This window comes from Manacus candei, unplaced genomic scaffold (genome assembly GCF_025592945.1).
Source record: "Manacus candei isolate 608988 ecotype Guabito, Panama unplaced genomic scaffold, ASM2559294v1 h1tg000010l, whole genome shotgun sequence".
NCBI classification, from domain to species: Eukaryota; Metazoa; Chordata; class Aves; order Passeriformes; family Pipridae; genus Manacus; species Manacus candei.
In genome coordinates this window covers 3,282,554-3,308,661 of record NW_026138058.1, presented here as the reverse complement: position 1 = coordinate 3,308,661, position 26,108 = coordinate 3,282,554, and the positions used below count along the sequence as shown (strand labels likewise).

At 40.0% G+C, this 26,108-nt stretch overlaps 2 protein-coding genes across 7 annotated transcripts in view; both read right to left on the bottom strand.

Moving 5' to 3' along the window:
* Positions 1-1,829: 1,829 nt before the first annotated feature.
* Positions 1,830-9,669, bottom strand: NXNL2 (nucleoredoxin like 2). The gene is made up of 2 exons (XM_051777402.1): positions 9,240-9,669; positions 1,830-2,365 (listed from the first exon to the last, which is right to left on the bottom strand). The coding sequence occupies exons 1-2, from the start codon at positions 9,539-9,541 to the stop codon at positions 2,197-2,199; spliced, it is 471 nt and encodes a 156-aa protein (XP_051633362.1). The 5' UTR covers positions 9,542-9,669; the 3' UTR covers positions 1,830-2,196.
* A 10,356-nt stretch (positions 9,670-20,025) lies between these two features.
* Positions 20,026-26,108, bottom strand: part of SPIN1 (spindlin 1) — a 46,526-nt gene continuing 40,443 nt past the window's right edge. For all 6 annotated transcript variants that reach the window (XM_051777395.1, XM_051777391.1, XM_051777393.1 and 3 more), the window contains 2 exons: positions 25,552-25,785; positions 20,026-23,776 (listed from right to left, as the gene is read on the bottom strand). In XM_051777395.1, coding sequence (XP_051633355.1) covers positions 23,577-23,776; positions 25,552-25,785 — 434 coding nt within the window. In that variant the 3' untranslated portion in view covers positions 20,026-23,576. The remainder of the gene's footprint in view (positions 23,777-25,551; positions 25,786-26,108) is intronic.

Here is a 26,108-nt window from a genome sequence, read left to right as displayed (position 1 = left end):
CCTTTCTGACGATAATGTTTATTTCATGTCTGAATCTGCCACCAGCCTGCTTTGACTCTTCCCAGGTGATATGTTCTGTAGTCAAGGAGATCCTGCAGCATTCACCTGCAGCAAGTCAGTCCCACAGAAGGCAGTGGGTCCCAGTGGACCAATTCACAAAGCATCAACTCACAATCCTTGCCACATTTTTTTAGTAAAGCAAATCTCTATAAATTTTAACAAAAAAAAAAAATCAACACCATAGTTTCTTAAGTAATCTTATGTTGATCCATAAATCATTTACTAATAATGAGCAATATCTTGTCCAGTGAAATAAGGAAGATTCTCCTCTTAACCTTGCCTGGTTTCCAGTTGATTCCCTTATGAGTGTGCAGCATCAATCAATATCATGGTGCTACTATCTACTGTTGTATTTTTAAAAAAATGCATTTTTCTTCCCTATATTGAAAAAGCACTAGTATTCATTGATAATCATCCATGTCACACATATATTTTTCCAGCACTGACGAGAAAAACAAATTTCCTGAGCTTCCAAACACCGGTGTGCAGAAGCAACACTCCTTGATTCAAGGCAAACCAAGCATTTTGTGCAGTGTATATCTTTGTTGCATCATTACGAATTTCCCAGCTGAATTTTACTTCGGATCCATGTTACTGAATTGGTGTCAATTATTCAGAGGACCTAAGTCCATCTCAGTTGTGAAATACTGATTCCTTCCATATATGTGCATATAGACAAACAGTGAAACAAGTTAACTTGGCTGAAGTAATGCCTGATGCCTGGTAATAGGTCACAGTGGATACTTTTGCTGTATAATTTATTCCACATTCAGGCAGCATATTTTAAAACTTTTGGAAGCACTTTTATTATTCTTACGTTTGAAATATATTTGCCATGAGCTGGTCTCAGAACAGCAGGCAATGCCTACATATCACTGGCACAAAAAATTCACTAAGGACCTAAGCATTCATTGGAAAAGAACACAAGTATTTTTACATGGTTAGATGGCAAAAATCAGAAATTGTCTGTGGTATGCCCAGACGCAATTTTAAGAACAGCTATAAGATGCTCAGAACTCACAACTCTGTTGAACACTTTCTAGAGTTATAATTTTTCATTTTAAATTCAGTTTCTCTGGCCTTTGACATACTGCTCTTTGATACAATGTAAAGTGCACATGACTTTTTGCAAATATTCCTTCTCACTCTTCAGGGAAGATTTTTTTCCCCTCCATTACAAGAAAGTGACACAATTGTGTTATTAAATGATAAAATTATTCACACACATTAAACTTCAGACCCTCTTTGTTGAGATTTCTCATGATGAGGCAAATGTTCCTCAACAAACAAGGGAGACAGCTGTGGGTGGGATCAGTAAGCCAATGACTGCAGAAGAGACATGGCAATCAATAAAATGAGGGTGAAGTGGAAACCCTTCAACCCCAGGCATGAAAAAAAGTGCCTGCAGAAAAACCACTTCTGTTGTTCTGAGGAACCAGGACTCCTGTGTTGGAAGGGACCCTAAAGGTCACCTTGTTCCAATCCCAAATTTAGCTTATTAGGGACAAGATTTAAAATCCAGGGATAAAGAAAACTAAGCAGAACTATTAAGCAGAACTATAAATAAATATAAATAAATCCCACAAAAAAAGTAAAATAAAAGAATATTTTTTAATTACTGACAAACATGTTCTGTTTAAAAATCATGACATTTTCTGATTGTTTTCTTAAGGTGAAAAAGGAAGACACAAGAGACATTTCATAATCAGTTATTTATTAAAGCAAACAATTTCATTTTCTTGATAAAATGCTATAATCACCTAAAAAAAATGTCATCAACAAAACAGGTCTTTCTGCATTTATTTTTACTGTACTGACTTTGCAAAAGAAGTGTTTGCATAGATTGTACAGTTTTCCATTATTACCATCTAAAACAGCTTATTCTTTTGAAGTTCTTCAGTATTATCAGGAATGCTTTGGTTCATATTGAATACAGTAGATAGATAGAACAAAACAAATAAAACAATAATGGCATTTTATGACTTACTGGAGTAGCTGATCTTCAAGTCAAACCCAAAATTTGTTTACAAGCAAAGACAAATAAGCCTTACCCTTCTTATTCTGAACAAGGCAACAGCCTTTTCAGAGTTCTACCAAGTTTTCCATGATGCCTTTTCTTGTTTCCATTTGCCATTTTTAGCTAGAAAAATTCTGAAAGATATCTGCACTCTCAAGCCAGTTCCGGAAGCAGGATCGCCCTTTGTCTCTGATCTGTTTTCTTCCCTTGTCAGTAATGACTTCTCCAGTCTGTTTCACAATCACCAGTTTAGGAATTGCTGTTATGTTGTATTTCTTCTTCAGATCACTGAGGGGGAAAAAAAAAAACAAACAAATTAAAAATAAACACACCATTGGGAGCATTTTAAGAAAAGTCCTAATCTCTTATGTAGGCTGTTCCACTCAGGAACCACGGGAGAGCAGAAGTGGTGAGTTTGGGACAGAGCAGCATCCTTCCTGTGACTGCTCTTCCCTGCTGCCTGCAGTTTCCACAGGAGCAGAGCCTTTCAGAGACTTCAAGCCAGGTGGAAAACAGGCTATTAATGCAGGAAACAAAAATAACATTTGTGAGGACACAAATCATGCAAAGAGAAACAAGAACACTTGCTGACACCAGTACACAAAAAAAATAACAAGGCGTGACTAGTAATTAAACAAGACTGAGAAGGAAGCCTGATATTTGTGCAATATCAGCCACGTGACATAGTAAAACAGAATTCACTGCACTTTATATAGATGAGTTGGAAGATATCAGTAAGATGCAAACTAAAGAAACTAAAGTGGAAAACGGGAGAAAGAATCAGAGAACACCGCATAGGAAGCCACCTCAGTTGAGCATGATACAGGCCAGGGAAATGGCAAGATGAAAAACACCCCAAGGAAAACAGTTTAACACCAGTTTGTTTGTTACAGGACAAAATAAAAAAGAGGCAAAGAGCAAGGCACAAGGATCTATCTTTGTAGAATGATCGTATCTCCTGTGCAAGGAATTCACCTTGCCTGAAAGGCTGACATTTCAGTGCAAATGAGAAGGTAAAATTCAGGACAAACATTTTTGAAACTAAAGCTTTGTCACTAGGACTGAATAACTTTTTGGCATGAATTTTGTTAAACCACAGTTGCAGCAGTTGCAAGACTGTAGGTGAGCTCCGAGTTCATTAAACTTCTCAGTGGACTTCAGACAAAAGCAGGGTTAGTGCTGAGAGTGCAGGTCAATTAGAAGAGTTAGTTTCAAGCATTTCCAGGAACTCCAGACCCAGCTCATGGCCCCAGCTCCAACGCAGAAAGAAAAGCAGATAATGAGTGTCTGAAGCTTCCTTCCACGTTTATCAGGACACTGCAAAACCAAATCCTTTCCAAACATAAAGCAACAGCAAACCCACTACTTCCACTAACACTGAATGTCCAAAGAAGAAAAGTAAACCTTTATTGAATACAAATCATCAGGCAGAGAAACAGGTTGATGGTCAAAGAGTCAGAACCACACCAGAGTGGTTTCCTCACCCTTTTCAAAGTAAGCTAAAAGGCAGAAAAACTATTACCCACCTCCTTGGCACATCTACTCGTTGTAGTAGATGTTCACATGAGAGAGCCGTGAATGAAACAACATTGATTCTAATAAAATCCTAATGTTTCATTTTAGAAGTTAAAGAAAACACCTTCCAGCACATAGTCCTCACAAGCAATATCCCACAGTTTTAGTGGCAGGAATGCAAACTACGGTGACAGACATCTAACAGGAAAAGTGAGGAACATAAAATCTACATCTGAGGCATAAGGGGTGTGCAGTCTAAATTGTTTCCAGCAAAAAAATGTAATCAGCTTTTGAGGAAGAAGTCACATGTTTCAGAAGGGGTGTTTCAGAAATAGATTAAGTGAACTACAAGAGATCAGCTAAAAGTAAAAACCTTGCCAAAACAAATATGACCTGTGTTCCACCTGTGTGGAAAATCACCTTCCTGCATTGTTTTATATCAATCAAAGTGAACAGAAATTAAGCACCTTTGGAAGAACCAGAGGACAGACACAAACAATAACAGAATAGCCAAATTCCAAAATATGAATGTCTCTTTCAAAACAAAATGTAAATACTAAAAGAAAATGTGGTGCCTATGCACCATCACCACAAGCAAGAACATTTACTAGGTGAGGTTCAAAACTCAAAGAACTTTGACTAGAAAAAAAAGATATAGACATTGTTAAAAAACACGTGGCACTGATATAAAGACATACTCCATGATTTCCTGGAGGCAAAAAAAAAAAAAAATAAGACAAAATACAGAAAATAAGACTTAAGTGAAATACTGGCCCAGACAAGGCATTCCTGAAACATGACTTCCCTTCTGTATTTTTGCTTAAGAGAAGAAAAATCAACAGGTGAAGGAGTCTGCTCTGCCATTACATTGGTTGTACAATAATGCAGGAAATACTACAGAAGCAGCAATAATAAGTTATAGAAATAGGTTTGCTTCCTCAGTGTGAATTCTGAAATAAAAGCAATCAACCAAGAATCTCCATAGAACCTTTCCCAAACATGCTAAAACGGGAGGAAAAACACCACCAACATTCCAAAGCAAGTTCATGTAGAAGCCATGTAAAATCCCATCACCCCATACCACCTGAATGACAAACAAGGTGGGTGGGGTGGAAGATGCTTTCTATTGGTTCAGTAGACAATAAATTAGCTTGGGATGTCCAACACAATTGTAGCAGAGACAGAAGAGTAGGAAGCTGGAGGTGATTTGCTATGGAGACTGGAAACTTACACTTTGCTTTCCTGAGGGAATGCATAGATGGATGATCCACTCCAGCACAGCATCTTGTTTACACAGCCTCTTGGCTGAAGGCTGCTTGCATCAAATCAGACCAAAGAATGCACAGATTTTGCTTACATTTGCAACCTGCAAGAGAGTGGACCTGAAGGTGGCTCAGGAGCAGTTCTGCAAGCAATGCTTCTTAACCACTGTGTACTTGTGCTTACAAAAATTACTTTTTAAAGCCTGTTAAGATCACCCTCTCCTACAGGGATCTAAAATCCCATGACTCACCTGCACAAGTGACACATGTGCCATGGGAATAACTGCAAAGACAACCTATGAAATCATTAACCATAAATGGAAATATCATGAGCTACAAAGGCAGACTCAACTCTTAGAGTAAAACACAGTGATGTAAGTGATGACATTCTTACTCAGTTGTCTCAGTGTTCCCAGTTAAGAGTAAAGCTATACTGTGTCTTACTGACTAGAAAAATCTTAAGACCCAAACAGACAAAGCAGAAGGAAAGCTATTAAAAAAATAGCTATGGAAGACTGAATGAGTAACCTTTGAACAGCCACAGGGAATCTTTCAGCCAAATCCTTTGTCAGAACTTGGCCATGAAAGTTTGGACACAAAAGGGCAACTTTCATTTCGCAGAATCACAGAATATGCTGAGTTGAAAGGGACCCACAAGGATCATCAAGCCCAGTTCCTAGCCCCACACCTGACACTGAGATTGAGACAAACTGGAAGTCATAGCAATTGTTAGGTCTTTTGATCCTTGTGAGAAGGCTGGATGAAAATTTCGGAAAGCGTGGATTTTATATTTCTAGATAATACTCACATTGGCTGGGATGGGGCTAATTTTCTTCACAGCAGCTTGCAGGGTGCTATGTTTTAGATCTGTTACCAAAATAGCATTGTTTTAGCTATTGCTGAGCAGTGCTTACACAGCACCAGGGCCTTTTCTGTTTCTCATGCTACCATGTCAGCAAGCAGACTGGGGATGCACAAGAAGTTGGGAGGAAACACATCTAGGACAGCTGATCCCAACTGGCGAAAGAATATTCCATACCAAATAACTCAATGATTCCTGAAGAAAGGAGGGGGCTGATCCATGGTGTAAGTGAGCACTTTCATGTAAAAGTTTGAGCATCACAAGAGGGTTTTTGGGATGTAAAACACATGGGGCAAATTCAATGCAATCTTGGGAATGTACACATTACACTTATGTGTAATGTGATGTCTGACAACATTTGAATTTTAACAGCTTTCACTCGGAAATGATGGCCACCTTGCTAGTCTGCTTCTAGCAGTACACCCTCTAATGCACAGCTGTAAGTATTTCCTTTTACTTCTGAAATTTCTGCATGGAGTGAATGAAGTAAAATTTCTCCACTGTTAAAGGTTAGACGCATAAGCACGCACGTCACACGGTTGGGATTCAATTTTAAAGTGTTTGCTGAGATTCTGGGAGAGAAGTCTAAAAAGACCAAGAACTGCTAAGACACTTAACGTTATTCTTCTGCCTCTGTTTTTGGCAACTGACCCCCTCCCAGTATTCCTGCAGATGTCAATACACCCTCATACCTAAAGCTTCCTGACATAAAATGTGCTTACAACCTTTTTATTTTCCTTTTAAGTGAATTATGTGATTCTAGGTCTCACTGAGGTGCACAGGTCATGGTCTCGGGAAATACCTGCTGTCTATCTGGAAGCCTGCAAGACCTCCTGCACGTGCTAGGCACCCTCACAGGGAAGGGTGCCTTTGACAACAGGGTTCAGTACAAACACAGCAGCGTGTCTGACAATTAAAATGTCAGCACCATTTGCTAGCACTTCTTGTTGGCATGTTCTGTCCTACACCTGCTTTTCCTCTCTGCTGTTCCCTTTCTCCTCCTAGTGCCCACTACCTCCTACTAGACTGCCTTCACTCTCCCCTTCAGGGATCAAAATCCTGTGCCTCAGGCAGCAAAAAAAATTTACATTAACCTGCAGACAAAGCATCAGAACAGTATTTCCTATTAGTCATGCCACAGACCACATGAAGTAGTAAAGGTGCAGTCCCATCTCAGGGAAATAGTCAGGACTGACAGCATGGAAGAGTCTTGAAATCTTGCTCTGAATTCAGCATTTTGCTTCTCTGAAGGTGGTCTTAACACTGCAGTGTTATTATGAGTAGAAATGCTGGCTATTTCTTAACAAGACAAAATTCATCACCAAAAGAGACTTCCTACTTCTGTCTGAAATGCATTTTAGATGGCAGACTTAAAATTGGCTCTATCGTGTCTAGAAGAGACATCAGTCTCTGCTGCAGTTATGTATCTTAAACACTGGAGTAACCAGTTAGGATATTCTAACCTCACTGAAGATACTGAAATGCTTTTTTTACACAGTCCACAAAATAACCAATTCAAATTATTTTGAATGGAACTTTAAAAATATTAATTAATAAGTTAATAAATATTATTAATAAAATAATGATGTTAGTCAATTTTAAAATTATATTCTTACTTAGAACTAGTACCTAGCCAGAATTATAGTTTGGTTTAATGAATACACATCCATCTGCTGTAAGTCTACAATGTTTTACCAGTATCCCTGACACCAAATTAGCAGTTAATCCAACCTAAGCACCCTGAACACCTCCACAAAGACCTTTGTTGGTACATGCAAGAAACACAACTTTAAAAACATTGCCTTTTCGTAGCCCTCTGCACTTTGTTCTTCAGTAAACCACTATGATCTCACAGTTATCTGTCTGGACAACCCATATTTCTCTGCAGGATTCTGAAGGACATTGTGGACTGCCACAGAAAAGCCAATTAATCAATCTCTGTACCTCCATTCCACGTGACTTGAGCAAGAGCAGTCAGAAATAAACCTCTAATCCACAGAGGCTGAAGCTGTAAGCACATTCTCACACAGGCTATGCTGAACAGCTTGCTGGGTGCAGGGACTTCAAGTGCTACATTTCCATCAGAAAACTTGCCTGTGTTCTGTTATGATTGGTAGGTATCAAAGTCAATTACTGCCTAGGAGGACTTTGGAGTATTATGGAAAATAACATTACCATTTCAATCTATTTTAAAGTCAGTGGAAACTGTTATTAAAAGGCCTAACATCAACTGGCATCCAGGAACGAGGCAAGGAAGGCTGTCAAAGTGCACCGACAAAACGAGATTAGTAAACCCTCTCCCCATTTAGTTTTAGCTGGGGTGTTACACAGCTCTATCCCAGGTAGCACACGGGGGTGGATCTAGAGTTAAATGAAAGCTAGAAGTTACTGGAAGTACTAAAATAGAGTTCTTTATTAGAAGAGTAAATTTGGCTGGGAGTTTCATTAACCAATCTATATTTAAAATTCACATTAATTTATGAAGATAAAATTCATATTAAATTATAAAGATATATCCCTGATTTTGATGTCATCTGCAACAATGTTTTCCACAATCTACTTATTTTGGAGGGGGCAGAACACAGAATCCCTTAGCCAGTATTTACATTTATTTTAATTCTCCAGTTACACACATTTCAGTGGCGTTAAATATCTTACCTCTGCCCCCGTAATCCTAATCTGTAATTCCCGGTGGGAGCTAAATCAGATTTCTCAAAGTCATTCAAATGAGTCTCCACCCTTGACCCGGGTCATCAAAACAGTTCTTGGTATTTATGCTTCACCCTGTTACTTACACACAGTCACATCCTTTCCTTTTGTAGTTTTCATGAGCAAGCTACTTACAGGAACGTCCCTTTAGAAATCTATCAGCATAGGAATTTTACATCCGAGTCACCATGTGCAACGTGCCACCGCTAAACTCCAGCTGATACCGTATCTGTCTGCAATATTTCAGTTTGCTCTGCTCTCGTCCGAGTTGTTCAGCTACGAGTTTTGCTGCTTCTTCATTTGCCTTTTCCCCAGAGCGTTAATCTAAACAACGCAGAACGACCTTGGTAACAACCACTGCCGCGCTGAAAAACAGCCACCTGATCCTCATTTGCCACCGGTTTCTTTCTAACTCACTAGTCGTGTCGTCTCGTTAATACCTGGGGGCTTTACTTAACTCTTCCCCGAAGATGTTTTAGATCCTAAATTGAGCACGCAGAGCCGCGCTCTTTACAGACGGGACGGGCTAATGCCAAGTTAGTTCCCTGCAGAGAGCAGAGGCTGCCACAGTGTGTGCCAGCCGGCGGCACGGCTCCGGGGAGCGCAGGGACAGCCCGGCACAGCCCGGCACGGCCGGGATACCCTGGGCTCGGGGACATGGGCGGCGGGGCAGGTGAGGGTCGGAGGAGCAGAGCTGGCGGTCCCCGTGTCAGAGACTGCCCTGTCGGATGCTGAGCCCACCCCCGCCCCCGAGGGCCGGGGCTGCCGGCACAGATGCCGTCGGAGAGCACCGGCCCGCCCCGCCGGTACTCACTGCTTGTAGGGGTCGTGGAAGGGCAGGGCCAGCCAGTCGCCGTGCATGGCGTGCATGTAGCCCACCATCTCCTCGGCGCTGTGGTCGGAGGAGATGAAGACGACCTCGAAGGGGGCGGGGGGCTCGGTCTCCTCCAGCAGCTCCGTGTAGAAGTCGCAGAGCACGGGGGTGAAGTCGCGGCACGGCGAGCACCACCCGGCCGAGAAGTACAAGCCCACGACCTTGTTCTGCAGGGCCTCCTCGGGGTCCACGCTGCGGCCGTCCCTGCCGACCAGGAGCCTCCCGCTGAACACATCCACCATCCTGTCCCCGCCCGGACCCGCCGGGGCTGCGGCCCCGCACCGGGACCGACCCTCCTCCCCGGCCCGCCCAGGGCAGGGGCTCGGCGGGCACTGTCCCCAGGGCAGGGGCTCGGCGGGCACTGTCCCCAGCCCAGCCACGCTCCCACCTCATCCCCCCGCGGCCGCCGGCGCTGCCTTTTTATCCCCGCCCGGCAGCCGAGGGGGCGCGGCCCCGCCCGGCCCCTGCCCCTCGCTCCTGCAAGGGCCAAATCGGCTTTCTGAGGACGCACGGACAGCTCAAGCCATGCTGAAGACGCCGAACTTTGGATAAGTTTGAGCAGTAATCGGCTGCCCACCAGCATCGGGCCCCTTCAGCTCACCGTGGTCTCCACCGTCTCTCCCCTGAATATCTCGCCACAAGGCTTGGCCAGCTTTGGCACCAAACTTCTTCATTGTCGGGTGTCCAGCACTGATTTTTTTCACAGCATGGAAAATCATCTGAATTCTGGCTATAAAAAGGGGCTGTCTATTCTCTGTCCAAGCAGATGACAGGAATTCTCGTTTTATTCCAGTGCATTTATCGTGTGCTTGGGTTGAATAATGCTTTTTTCCTCCGGCTCATACTGAGTTAGAAATTAATAAAAATGACATTGTATTACAAATGCGCAATCTCTTTTTTGCCTAAAGCAACCTGCAAAAAGGAAATTAAAGATGATTTGGCCATAGAGGTATTAAATTGCAGTTTAATTAAAGGATTGGGGTAGGGTGATAACCCCACATTGTCTCCTTTTCATTGCACAATACCCAATTAGAAGAGAATTTATCTTTAAAAAAATTATCAGAACCTCCCAGAACCAATTCTAGTGTTTATAATGGATACTCCAAGTGTCTAATGGAGCTAGCAAAAGAATAGTTCACACTAAAACTGTGTGTACAGTGAACCTTATTGCTTCAGTTCACAATATCTGAGAAAATATACTTTCACTGGCTGAAGGAGAAATTGGTAGGAATATCAACAGTGAACCTATGGTAGCCTGAACTTGCATGGAAACTTTTTTCTGCTTTTTGGTGATTCTACAGGTTTCAAAGGCTTTGGCTCCATCCTTTCACAAGCAGTCTCACAGAGGCAGGTGATGGCAAATCAAAGACTCAGATGAGCCTAATTTCTCATTTGTGCTGTTTTAAGAAGTGCAACATTCACAGCAGCTCTTTCTTCTACTTCTGACGTCAGGTTGAAGTCTGAAGGGGGGAACAGCACAACACAGCACTCAAAAGTTGGAGAAAAGATTGATGAGAGATGTGAAAGATGGGAGGATTATGTTGTTTAAAATATCATTCCTGTAATGGAAGGAGAAACTTCGGTTTGAAAACAACATAGCCCAATAGTCCATGAAAATGGAGAAAGGCTGCATTTGAATAAAAACCACTTTTCAAACAGCTAAGCAATTCTTCTTGTTTTTCTACTAGAATATCAGAATTGCAATTTTTACGTGGACATAAATAAAAAGGCCTAATTTGTAATGATTAATTTGCATATAAAATATCTCTTAGAAAATAATGATGAATGAACTAGTTTCTTTTAAACATTCTTTTTAAACATTTCTTTTAAACTATTTTCTTTCGCACAAGAAGAAAACGGTTTTTAATTAGCAATATCTGCATGATAAAAGGAAAAACAGGTAAGAGAAGGGCAGATGAAGGCATCTCCCAATTCAAGCTGACCCTACAACCAGGTGGTTAGTTTTGATGAACGCTACCAAAAAACCCACAACATTGCTATGTTACTTCTGGGGTTCTTCTTTGGCTTTATCTCACATTTTCAAGTATTTAAAATGATACCTTGTTCCTCTCAATCAGGACAGAAAGTGACAGCGGATAAACAAAAATCTTGGGTCAAGTGGATAGAAGAAAAACACGTTCCAAAAAGAAGACCTCAAAAGGAAAGGTGTGTGTGCAGGAGGTGACATGTGCTCAGTTTATTCCTGTACAAAATCAAACTGGAATTTTTGACTTCAAGTATTGCTATTCTTACATACCAATTGGATTGAGGACTTAAATATGTAGCAGTCATTGCTACAACTAGGTAAAACAGCTGGGTTTTTAAATTCACTTTCATAATACATAACAACATGCTTTACAGCAGAGAGTTATTATAATTGGAGTTATCGATGAGAAAACAGGTAAAGCCACTTTCCACAGCATACACAGTGGGAAAAGAGCAAAACAAGCTTCTTTGTATCAGTCAAACATTTTAACCAATGGGCTGTGGAAAAAAGCCAGTACACAAAGAATTACTGAGCCAAAAAAATTTAAATTTTACCATGCACAACCTGCCAACTAAAGCAGTTATTAGATACTGAAAGCATTCCTCAGAGCTGACACATTTGGAACACTTTTACCTCAGCGGGGTTCACGAGACCCAAACACATGGGTCATCATTACACAGTCAGCAGTGGTACAGATATTTAGTGAAGGTTCATCCACAGTTCTTCTTGGATCTACTTCCCCTACATAACCTCCAAACACAAAAGAAAAAACGCTGTCACTTTTTCAAGTAGGAAAATTTAGCCAAATAAGCAGCACATGTGTTTTTTTAAATTACAATTATATTAATGTTATTCAAACTGTCTAGTACCTAATGACATGCTGCAGCAGACACCAAAGGCTAGCTGTGAGGTAAGTAATCTTACTTTTCCTGAATAAGAGAGATACTGGGACAAAGTTTGTCATTCTTACCTGACAGAGCTCAAGAAGCATTTGGACAACCATCTAAGGTACATGGTGTGATTCTTGTGGGTGTCCCGCGCAGGGCCAGCAGTTGGAATTAGATGGTGCTCGTGGGTCTTTTCCAAATCAGTATGTCCTATGACTCTATAATTCTATGACAACAATTTTTAAACAAACATTTGGAACATAGCCCTGGGTCCCACTTTAACATGAGTTACTGGTGTAAATAAACAATAGCACACACAGCAAGGATGAAAGAATGCCCTTACGAATACTTCTATGTGAGCTGGATTTGAGAGTTTACAAGGAATATTTTTCCTTTTGATCAGGAAATACTGAAATCTATTAGTAGATTCTAGCTATGTCAAAAGTCTGTTACAGGAAGTGCAGCAACTAGGGGGATATTCTTTTCATTTTCTCTATTTAAAAATTAGCAGTGCTGAACATTGGGAAAACAGCAAAGGTGTACGAATTTCTCCCTGCAGTATGAGAAGCCTGATTCAACCATCCTTTGCATCTAACTTTATCCTGATCAGTGCATGTCAAATTGCCAAATAGTGCCATATAGTCTAAATACCAGTGCTGTAGTATTTCTGACTCCCAAGCAGGTACAACAGGGAAGCAAAGCAGAGTCATCTAATACAGCAGCAGCTACATGGCAACAGGGAACAGCATTTGTACCTGCAGAAATGGAAGAACACTGTAGTAAAACTCCGCTCTAGTTTCATTTGAGTTCAGACTGTTACTCAAGCAGCCTCTCTTCCAGCTAGATTGACTGAGTGATTTAATCAAACCAGTGATTTCAGGAGAACATTCACAGTATTAGTTTTCATGGAGAGGTTTATATTTTAAAGAACAAAAGGATTATATTATTTTTATTTACAGAAAGGGAAAGGACACTACTAAAAGGCTTGTCATGTATAATGGCATCATTTCAGCCTAATAATACATTTTCAAGCTTCATCTTTAAGAGATACACTTGAAATGACCCATTGTTTTGTTAGATTATTATGTTCATTACACACTCAGAATGTGACACCAATACAACCAGAGCATACTTTGAGTATTCAGCTTTGGTTTTGTGTTGCCCCCGTTGCCATTTCACCCTCTGTATCTTCCTTCATTAGCAAAAAAAGGAACAGGTCCTGGGGAAGCCAACGTAAGTTTGTATGAAGGGAATGTTATTTTAAGGCTGGGATTGCCATTTAAATTGCTCATGCTTTATCTAACCACTATAAAATCCCAGAGACCTTCCCTTTGCACAGACATTCTCAGAACACATAATATTTCCTAGCCTATAGTATCACATGCTCTAATTTTAAAACCATTAGAAGCAGAGAAATAATTGGGAGAGCAACGTCACTAGAAGACTCTCACAGGTTAAAAACTCCACTACCAAAAACCAAAACCAAAACCTAAGAATATAACACCTGTTCCCTTGGTTGAAGATCAGTTAAGAAAACGGTGACTGTATTTCAGAGCTCTGAAATGACATTTAACTTGGGAGACTGAAAGATGTCAAAGACTCAGGTGTTACCTGCTAGCCTGTGCCTCATTAACTCTGATTTTCATATAATCACATAATTTTCATGGGCATCCCTGCCCAAGGCAGGAGGTTGGAACTAGATGGTCTTTAAGGTCTCTTCCAACCTGAGTCATCTTATGAGATTTGGATTTTAAATTCTATAGAAAATCATCTTAGCCAAGGGGAAAAAAAATAATCATACATATGGGTGCTGAGTAGAATGAATCCTTATGCTAGTGTGGTGGGTTAACCTTGCATGACTGCCAGAAAACACCCAGCTACTCTCTCAGTCCCCTGCCCCAACAGAACAGGGAGAGAAAAAATGTGCTGAGAAAGTTCATCAGTTGAGATAAAAACAGGAACATTGTTTACTGAGTATCATCACAGGCAAGACTGACTTGACCTAGGGAAAATTAATTTATTGCCAATTACAAATAGGGAAGGATGGTAACAAAGAAAGACCAACCCAAATATAGCTTCCCTCCCTCTTCTTCCCAGGCTCAATTTCACTAAGGAATTTTCTACCTCCTCCTTCCCAACTGGTGCAGGGAGCTGGAAAATGGGGGTTGTGATCAGTTCATAACACTTCATCTTTGCTGCTCCTTCATGGAATCAGAATTGTTGGCGTTGGAAGGGACCTCTGGAGATCAAACAGTCCACTCCCCCTGCCAAGGCATGGTCACCTCGAGCAGGTGACACAGGAGCTTGTCCAGGCAGGTTTTGAATGTCTCCAGAGAGGGACATTCCATGACCTTCCAGGGCAACCTGTTCCAGTGCTCTGCCAGCCTCAACGTACAGAAGTTCTTCATGAGCTGGAACTTCTTGTGTTTCAGTTGAAGGCTGTCGCTCCTCATTCCTCCTCACGCTTTTTCACTCTTCCTCCCTGCTCCAACATGGGTCCATTCCATGGGCTGCAGTCCTTCAGGAACAGACTGCACCAGTGTGGGTTCCCACTGGGCTGCAGTTCCTGCCAGAAAAACTGCTCCAGCGTGGGCTCCTTTCCACAGGGCCACAGGTCCTGCCAGGATCCTGTTCCAGGGTGGACTTCCCACAGACTGCAGCTTCCTTCAGGGCATGTCCTGCTGCAGCATGGGGTCCTGCAGTGACTGCACTTGGATGTTTGCTCTAGTGTTGTCCTCTCGGGGTGGCAGGACAGCCTGCCTCACCATGGGCTTCACCATGGGCTTCACCACGAGCTGCACGGGAACCTGTGCTCTGATGCCTGCAGTGCCTTCTGCCCCTCCTTCTGCACTGACCTTGGTGTCTGCAGGGCTGTTGCTCTCACATAATGTCACATTTCTCTCACAGCTGTCTTGCAGCATTTTGTACCCCTTCTCTATTACTCTTTCCAGAGGTGCCATTAGCTTGGCTGATGGGCTCAGCCGTGTCCTGCAGTGGGACTGTTGGGGTTGGCTGTGTCCCCATCTATTTTCTCACAGAGGCAACCCCTACAACCTTTCTGCTGCCAGTACTTGGCATTTATACTATTACAATTTACACCTATTTTAAGTTCTTGCATTCCGATAATAACTTCAACTCAAAACTTGTGCTATGGTTGAAACAATTCAGAAGAGGAATCACTGTAGCTCAATCATCTCCTTCAAGAGATTGTTAAGGCTGCTAACTCAGAGAAATGGCTGCTCCAGGGAGGGCTGTGGGGCTAAGCCACAGGAACAGACCACTGCAAATGGGACATGCTGAAGAGGCAGGAAGTTGGGTTTGGGATGCAAGGACCTGGAAGCTCTACATGTTGTCTCCATAAACAGACAGCTAAGTTTTAAAGAAGCCTCAAAGCATAAGTCTTCGGTGTTTGCAGTAAGACCACATTTCATTCTGCACCTCCAGTTGGCTGGGGCACAAATTCTTTCTGAATTTGGATCTTGAAAACAAGTAACAGACCTGGAGTGTGACAGGACACCCCCAGTACCAGAGCGTCAAGACAGAGCCCTCCTTGCCTGTTGTGAATCACATTGCAAAGACAGCACTACACAGAGGGATAACCTTAACCTGGCCCAGTGCATAAGAGATTACTGCTTCAGAACTATTTATATCCTTACAGCTCTGGTAGAAAGGCTAGTAAACAGCAGGTTCAGTCGCTGCCATACCGTGCAGGAGCCTGCTGTCTCACAGCCATCCTCAAAGGCAGTTCAGGTTTCAGTCCCAGGTGACTTCACTCCATGGCACCATTTTCTCTGGTGGTTACCCTGCACCTTTACTCTGCCAGGCAGCATTCAAGGTTAGTGACTAATCCCAGTGAGAAAACCCAAACAAACATTGAAATGGCATTAGTTATTTCTAAAATGCTTGCAGTGATAGTTTACCGAAAAGCAAAGGCCTACAGAATTCAAATTTGTCATAAGAGCACAGTGCATATTTTCTTTGTTATTAATTGACTCAGAAAGACATACTCATCAGCATCACTTATCTTTGCACTCCAGAACCTATACTGAGTGCAAAAAAATGTTTATATTCCATGAAGGAGCATCTCAAAACAAATCATGAAGTGCATCACTGGCTTTCTGCGGTGAAGTTTTCAGCACTCTTCAAGTATTTCCTTCCTGAATACATGATTGTATTCTTTAAAAATCTGAAGCAATTCAGATCTTCCTTTTCAAACTTTCAGATTACCTGGAGGAGTATGATTACATAGTAACAATTAGTAGCAATTTTAGGTAGTTGTAATTTTGTAATCTGCAAGAGTGGTATTCGTTGGAAGTAAAAATTCAGAATTTGGAGCACATATGATGTTAATTTGGGCCATTTGCCTGCATAGTTTATTTTAAATATGAGAATTTCCATGTAGTAGACTAAATCTGTGGAAGCCAAAATGCTATGCATCTTCTAGTCTTGCAATATGAAGTTAAAGGCCAGGATGTTTGTATCTACAGTGTTAGAAAGCACTGCCCCTTGTGAGCAATAATGAATCTTTATTATCTTCAGTAAAAGGTAATAAATTTCTTACACACTATAAGCATCCTTTTGTTTAGTCTTACTTTCAATTCTTTTAGAATGAACTCTTATTTGCAGCTCATGACCATTAGATAATGGGTCCTTTTGTTATTTTCTGGTTGTTTTTTTTTTTCCCCCTACCATCAGAAGTTCTGAATCAGAGTAGTTAGCTTTTTTACCTCATTGTTTCATAAAGCTGCACTGTAACTTTGCCCTTTCATTTTACTTCTTGTCTGCCAGCTTCTGAGTAGACAATGCGCTGAGCCACACCAACAGTAGAAGAGAATTTTGTGCCAGGCAGAATTGATATCCTTTTAAGGCAGAGAACCCAATGAGTGAACAATGCTGGGAAATACTGAGGATTCCCAGCAGGACTCAGTTTCAACTTTCATGATGAAATGTGCGGCAATGTAGCAAAAAGTTGCTTGCAAAAATTGCTATCCTTTCTACACTTTAGGCATAACCTTAGAATCGTTTTATCTTCTCTAGTGCTTCTGCTATTAGCGTTGATTTATTTTGCTCTTACAGATTAAAAGGTTAATTTTGTTTTGACTCATTAAATTAATGAGAGCTTAAGTTAGACAAATATAAGTTAAAAATGGCTAGAAGTTAGTAAACAGTGTTGTAAAATCAAATTAATTACAGCTTTTATGGAAAGTATGACGGTGTTCCCAGTGCATGGCTCCAGTGGTAAAGGTCTTTATGAACATAATTTAAGCAGACATCCCACAGTCCATTTCAAAGCTGAATACACCATATGTAGCTAGTTAGTGCAGCAGGACTAAGAAGCGTCAGCCCAAAACCCAGAAGAATGCTGCCCTGTCACTGAACAATCTTTGAAAAAAGAAAGAAAAAAACTCTCCCACCCTCTTAAAGTACTGTTAGTTTATCTGAAACCACTTTGCTCAACATGAATGAGTGTTTAAAGTAGTGTTAAGTTGTGTTGATTTTTTTAGTTGACAAAAATAGGCCTCTCACATGTGAGGTCACGGTGGAACATCCTTACCAAGTAACGAGATCATGCAAATCAAAGTAAATGTGCAGATGTCCATTTTCAATACTAAAGTCAGCTTTGAACAGATCAGTCTTTTAGACCTGGAGGAACAACACGGCATCAAAATAGTCAAAAAGGACCTGTAAATGTCAGACCCCCTTGAATACAAGGAAATTTAAGGATTAATTGCATGGGTGTGGGTGGAACCAGTGCCAAAGCAGAGAGGTCTTTAAACTGTCAGGCTGAAAAACCATTTACACAAGTTGTGTACAAGTGAAGTTATGCAAATCATACATGATTCCAGAAGGATACTGTGCAGAAATTTGTAATTAACTTCTAAGTAGAACAGGGGAGTGCTGACACCACCTTACACTGCTGAGACCTCAGCTGCTTTCTGTTGTGCATACACAGGTGTGTATTGTGCATATGCAGCTCTACACTCAGAGTTTGGAAATCAGGAAACTCACAAGGCAGTGGGAAGAGCAGAAAAAATGCTCACTAGCTTGATAAGTTTTTCAGGCTGCCAATTCTGAAATAAATTAAACCAGTGTGGTATTGATATTGGCAAAGAGTTAAGTGCTGTAACGTTCCAAGGCAGGAACTTACTGAAAAAGAAACAAGAAACAAGAGTTGGATTGAAAAAAAAATGCTTCTAACTGTGTGACAACAGTGAAAATCTATTATCCAGTGGTTGAGAATGAAAGAACATACCTATAAGTTTCTTTGATCTGTTCTTACTTCTTCTTTTAGACCTTAATGATCCTAAATTGCAGCAACCCAACCTTTTCCAAAACATCCTTACTGAAGTTTATCCTTTCCAGAAAACAACAGAGTTCCCTGATGTCATCAACTGCTTACAGCATGAATATTAAAAAAAAAAAATAAAATTCATGTAAAAATAAATAACTCACTGTTATTTATTCATGTAAAAATAAATAACAAAGAGTAGCTTTTTTTATTTCTCCCCCCCACCTCAAAATCTAACCTGTTCATACGCCCAAGGAGGAACCTGACAAATGTGAAAACACAGTATAGTAGTATTAAAGCTGTAGCTCTGGATAGGACCCCTACTGCCACCATCCTACATCTGTGGAACACTACTGTCTTCAAAGCATTGGCAAAAGAGCTGCTTCTAAGTGAGCTCGTAAGTAACCAAGCTTTCAGGAGCATTTTCATTCCTGCAGTAACAGAGAACAAAAAACACCTCTGCTTTTATAAGGCTCCTCTTTTTTTTTGTTATAGTGGAAGATGCCACCAAACTGAAGTTGGTTTATCAGAAGTTTGGTAATACAGAACAGGTTCAGGCATTAGTCATAAAACGTCAGCAAATCTAATTATTGTAGCCAGCTCACACAGATAAGCACCTGGTTTTCGGAGGTGATACTCCTGCTAAAGTCTTAGACTCTCTCTAATCACAGATGTACACAATATAAACCCTCACTGGGACCAGTGTCTCAGGCAACCAGACACTATCAATGGGACAGGGAACTGGGGGAACTGAAGAGGCTTGGATACTGATCTCAACTGCATGCTGGCATGCTCCAGGTTCTCCAGTATACACCGAGAGATCTTGGTGCCCAAAATGTATTCCGGAATCACAGAATCATTTTGGTTGGAAGACACCCTTATGATCATCCAGTCCAGCAGTCAACCTAGCACTACAGAGTCCACACCTATATCATGTCCTTAAGTGCCATGCACCCTATATTATCAGAAAACAGGTAGTAATAAAGAAAACCTGTTAAACATGGAAAGTCTGCCTCAGTAATTTAACTATACAAAGTCTTCACAACAACTTGTAGGACTTTATAAAATATACAACATGCTGATGTTTTCTTCTCTGCTTATCACCTCTAATTAGGATCGACTTTGCATTTTCTCACCAGCAAAATACGCTTAATTGAATTTTGAGTTTTATTAATTCAAAGCAGATGAATGTATCATCAAAACACCGCCAAATGCTTCTGCTGTTTGCCACTGCTGAAATATTTTGTGTCCTCTAGAAATAGAGACTGCTTCACAGACCTGCACAGTCCCCTGAAGGGGAGTTTTACTGTGTTTAGTGAAATACAGTTTAATATTATGCTTTACCTTAGTCAAATTCCATCCAACCAGCATTTTTACTTCCTTGAAAAAAAGAATAAAGATTTGGCTTTGCAAGCAAACTTATTCATAGGGCAATTATTATACCAGCTTACATGGTTCATCATTAAAATAAAAATCCTTTTAATTACAAAAAATTAAGAAATTGCTTCTTCACAATCGGAAATCACATCACTACATTTTGCTCATGAGAACAAATTTACAGGCTTAAGTTGCACATAAAGGGTTTATTTTAAATGTTTTAAGGATAGAGTTACATCATAATTATAAAAATTACTTACAGAATTAAGTAACAGATTTAAAGTGTTTATACTTCTAAATGCAGAGAACAGGGAACTGTCTACATTGTTCAAAATAAAATAAAAATAATGAAACCAAGCTCTAAAGATGAATTCACTACCTAATTTGAAAATGTGAACACGAAGACCTTTGAACTATACACATACCAAGAACCATCCTAACTGCACTAATGATGTAAAATACAAAATGCACAGCATTTTCAAGGAACCAGAAACTGTTTTTATTGTAATTAATTTCCCTGACGCAACTAGTTATTTCTCTCTGAAGATAAAAGCCCCCATGTTTAAACAATCCATTTAGAGAAGGCTTCCACCTACTGCAATAAAAAGGGTTTTCCCCATGTTTACTCCAACATAGTTTAGGGTTTGGCACTCAAAAGAAAGAAGAAGAATGTAATGCTTTGCTATTCAAGTGAGATTTTATTTTTTCTTTAACAGAATACATGGTCCCTTCAAACGCTGTATGACACATACAACTGGAAAATTACCTTCCGTTGGCACTATGCTCGTCTCACCGGTGCATTTAATCCTACTAACAACCATTAAACCACACAATAAGCAAATTCACAAAAAACTGAACACAAAATAAAAACAGAACAAAACAAAAACCTAAACATTTTAACATGCAACTTTAGTTCATTACATTGAATGTTCTAACCCTCTAAGCATGCAAAAAAGGATGGTCTGCATTTAAGTTGTGTTTTTTTCCCTTTTTAGAAAGTTTTACATGGCAGCCTGACATCACACACACGCACACACACAATATACAACAATACTACAGCAGGTAAATGTGAAAGATGAATAACTTTTATACAAAGATCCATGGCTTGTGCCATCACAAGCCCTATGTGATTTTGGAAAGTAATGTTGAACCCCTATAACAAGGAACCAACATTTAGTTACCAGGGTAACGCAAGCACTGCATGCAGATCTGAAACATGAGCCTAAAACAAAGCCCAAAGCAGATGGGCAGGGAGTGGAATTAGTCTCAAGCCTCAAAAAGGTGGTTTAAGCTATCAAAAAAAAAAAAAAAACAAAGGAAAAAAAAAAAAGAAAAAAAGGTGAAAAGAAAATATCCACACAACAGACAATGGGGACACTGAAAACCAACCATTAAATTTAACAGTTTGTAGATTTTACTCTAATTGGCAGAATACATGGTGTATTCAAGAGGCTTGCAGAAAACCCACAAATGCAAGCCTAATGCTAAAACTGTTCCAGTAGACCGAAACCTCAGATATTTCAAAACAAACCTTATATTCCTCAGATATATAGCCCAAAGTTCAGTGTACTAGGTAATTCATGTATCTTGTGTATAGTCAATACACTCACTCATTCCTGTGCCACAAATATCGACTTGGGCTCATGGAGCCAGGCTCAGCTTTGAGATTTACATGCAGGACTCTTAAGAGTCAATAGAAAACACAACAGATCTGCAGGATGAAAACACTGTGTTGCAAATCTGCTCACTTTGTTCAAACACAAGAAACGTTTACGACTCAGGTACTTACTGCATAAGGACTGCATCAAGAAGCTATTCACTGAAAGACAATAGCCTGCCTTTGGTTGCCCATGATGAAATACTGGACATACTGCAATATAGTAGCGATGGACAAAGAATTAAGGTATCATATTTATACGGAGAGTATTTATTACCATTCAACAGCATAATGAGGCACAAGCCTTAAGGCTAAAATATGAAATCAGGCAAAAAAAATGGACAGAAAGGGGCTTAAACCACTGAGTCTTCAATATCAAGAATACCCACAACAGAGGTCATCCAGACCTCTGTCCTCTGATTAACAGCACTTCTCCTGCATCCTTCCACTAATGGCATATGGTTGGATATCAGAGTATTTGTTCCTTCCACCAACAGTGTTGTCTGTCTTCATGTACTGTATTCCTGTGAAGCAGTTCTTTGAAACCTGCGGAGCTCTGCCTCAATGTAACATGACAATTTTGTTGCTGTACTGGATCGTTGTTGCGTTTCTGATACTTTTAAAAGCTGCCACACTTAAGAAACCCTAAGTTTCATTTACAACTATCTTGCAAGATCAAAACCGTGAAAGGATTTTGCAGTTGTGGGCTGCTATTTACATCCACAATCTAATGCAGATGACTGAACCACTGAGACTGCCTACAGCTTCCATTAGATAGTACACCACTGGCATGCAGAACTCTAGTGTTCATAGAATGAAGCTCATGTTAACAGCATACCTCAAAGCAAGTACAATGTACACCACAAAAGGCAACAACGGGTTTAAACTGTAGATTTGTCCAGACACTCCTTATGTGGAAAAGCCAGAAAAAGAACAAATTGGGAAGATGCCTTCTTGAACCGAAATGATTAAAAAGCAAACCAACACAAAGGAATGCAACAGACTGAGCAGAAGGCAACAAAAATGCTTCTCCTTCTCCAAAGTTACATTTTCAATGCAAGAGGACACCCCCTCCCACTCCCCTGGCGTGACATTGTACTTATCATGTAAAATATTAACTACTGTTAGGCTTCTAAGTCCACACACAAACATTCAGGTTGCTAGGTTTTGATATTAAATGAGACTACTGATGCCAATGCGTAGTCTAAAGTCTTCTGAAGTAGCATATATACTGGTTAAGTTGTGGCACCAAGCACTTGGGTTTTGCTAAGAAGTGTGTATAACAAAGAAAGAAGTACAACAGTTAGGATTGAAGGCAGCCTTGTTGCATGTATTTTACTGGTTCCTACATCTTGTAAATATGGGCCATTAACCTGCATTTTCTAATTAACTGGCTATACAGATTAAATGTATTTTTACAGTTTAAAGCCTTTTCACTGAAAGGTGCATAATTCAAACACTTGATATCCTACTGCCCTGTGACTAGTAAAAAATGCACAAGTATTTCCACATACTGCAAGTTCTTAAAAAGCTAAATTTGAAATAAAGGGTAGAAACACAGCAGATTGATGTTACTTGAGTTAGGCACTCCTTGACGCTGCACAAACTGTTTAAACCTTTCAGGAAAATCACCTCTGTCCCAACCCTGAAAACAAGGACTGCCAGTATCCAGGAAATTAAATTTAATGTTACAAAAGAAGGCGTATCAAATATCAAACTACACTTTCATGTGGTAGTTGAACAAGTGAGTGCAAGGCTGAAGAAAAAGTAAAAATCTATGAAAAAATTTAGATTAATGATTACAATACTAGATCAACTTTACACAGCTTGAATTTGCAGCTGTTCTTTGCTTTTAACTCCCTCCTGCCCAAACATATTGACTTCCTTCAAGAAAAGGAGTTGTTTTACACAAAATGTGTCATGTTTGTATCACTCAGAACAAAACAGTTTTTTGCTGGCAGAGATTGTGGGTTCGCAGGGACATTTAAGCTTTCATTAAACTGGAAAGCAGTCAAGTCTTTGTGTCTACAAATTTTACATTTAATAGTTCCACAAATTTGGCAAAAGTTCATGATGACGTCTAGGATGTCTTCACCAAATCGTAGACATAAATATGGAAATCATCATCAAACTTGATGAAATAGACAGATGGTTTGGCTTCAACTTGATGAATGACCATGCCAGTCCTTTTTGAGCCATCTTCTTTGGCATATTCCACTTGTTTGCCTACCAGGCTGTCCACAACTTCACCTGGTTCCCGTTCTGCAGGAGGTGAATCATCTGTAACATAAATCCAGCAAGCTTTAGTAGACATTAATAAAATTTGCAACACAGAAGACAACTGCATAGTCTTCTTTAAAACTCATACAAACCAATTAAAAGTTGTAAATAGATTACGTAGAAAATTAATTTTGTTAAGACAAGTACCTAACAGTTGCCATGTTTCTAGAAAGTAGTTGCAGAAAAAATTCTCAAGCAATACTGCAGGAAGACAAAAAGAGCACTTTGATTGGTAAGAGAAGTAAATCTTTTGACAGGAACACTTATGCACAAGTCATAGAAAATGGCTGTGGATTACTGAATTTAAGCCACTGGCAGGAAAAGACACTGGGCCTCCTTAGCAAAAAGGTAGCCAAACTAAACCTCCCTCTTCCCACAGATATTATTCAAACTTTCAGTGCATGCATGCCACTGCAACAAAACCATCTCTTCTGAAATAGTGGTAGGTGCAAACTCCTTACTAAAAGGGGCTTTAGACTCCATATTTGAACAATGCTGTTGGTAAAGCCTATTTTCCTCTGTAGCAAAACCTAACCAGAAATATCCTTGTATTTTAGATGAACCCTACGGTAAATTTGGACACCAGAACGCGTGATTTGTAACAGGCCAATTGCCAAGGGACTGGCTACAAGCAAATCACAGAAAAAATATGAAATAAGGTAAAAAAAATGACCGTATGGAGAACCAGAAGCTAACCACACCTTCCTTCTCAGCTCCTCTTATCTTGTTCCCTATTTAGACAAGCTTGCGGTTTGTATTCCAGTGAGAAACGTTCTAAAGCAGTTGTCAAATCTGATGTGGCTTTTATTCTGGAAATAAGCTTTAAAATTAATAATTTTGCTTCAAGTTTGAATTAGGAATCCCTTACAGATTCCACCCATTTTATTTTCACTTCTGAGAGCTGTGAAAGAATTCTCAAAAGACAAAAAACCCCCGCCAAGGGATGAATAGATTGCCTTGTATTTACACTGAAAATTCTTCCACAAACTTGAGAAGTTTCTCTTCCATTTTTTTTTCAGTCCCACTGTCACACAGTTATTTTCCTCTTAATATCACTTTTATGGGAAGAGTCTTTCTCAGCAAAGATGTAAGCTCACCTCATATACTTTCACTTAGAAGTGCAGACAAAGTTTTAGTATCAGATCCAGTGATACATTTTTCCCTTACCAAAAAAAAAAAAAAGCTTAAAAGAAATGTTCTACAATTTGGTCTCCTAACATATGCAAAGCCTATATTTGAGAAGAGACAGTACCCTAGAAATTTTAGTTATAGTATTATGGCAAGTTCCAACAAATTTACAGAACTACTTCCAGGTATTCTAAAATCTAATTTGAGAAATACTACTCCGAAATATTAACATCCAATCATTGACTCAAGGACACAGTTCAAAATATCTGGGAAGCGTTCACATTCAGGGAAGGAAGCAAATATTCAGAATTGTTTAGAAAACAGGTAAGCATCAACAGTCAATAGTCTTGTGGAGAGCACAGAGGGAAAAGTACACTAAAAGCCATTAGTACTGAAATGGTAAGAAAGCATATAAGCTTTCCCTGCCCTCACCCCCAAAAGTGGAAGAAACCAAAGCAGACTTAAAATACATTTCAAGTCCTTTTTAATAGTTAAGACAAAGAATAAGTTGTGGTACTTAAAAAGAATAAAATTGAAGGGAGCAACAGAAAAGGTGTTTCTTTGTCAGCTCTCCTGTCCATAAGTAAACACAGACAAATGTTTAGTACAAAAAGCTGCCAGAATAAAACAGTAACTGGCCTACTTACTTGAATCAGGCATAATGCGAAGGTCACCTTCTTTATAATCATCTAAGAGTTGGTACATGTACAAGACGGGATCTTTCTCGTAGGTAATATAAAACCACGTGTTCATAATAGGAGCTCGAGCCAAAACCATCCCCCTCCATTCATCTTTTGAGCCATCCTCTGTCTCAAACATATGTTCCACAGCTTTACCAATCATTGTGTCTGCCAGGTGGGCATCACTAATTCGAGATGAAGCTGAAACGACAGCATTTCACAAGTTCATTCAAAAGCACAGATATGTATCTTCGTGAAAAATAATCTTTACCCTCATTCATACATAAATCATCCGATGGGAAGTTAATTAATTCATACACAAAACGAACACTGTCCATTCCAGAGAGTTTACTACTGAAGACTTACAAAACTTCAGAGCGTAGTTAAAATATCAACGTATTACTGTGCTCCCCCTATGACGAAACAATCATAATGCAAGGTAAAGGGAGATCAACTGAGGCCACAGCAGCAAAGACTCTGTATTTTAACTAGACATTGCACAGCGAGAGGCAGATGGGAGAAGA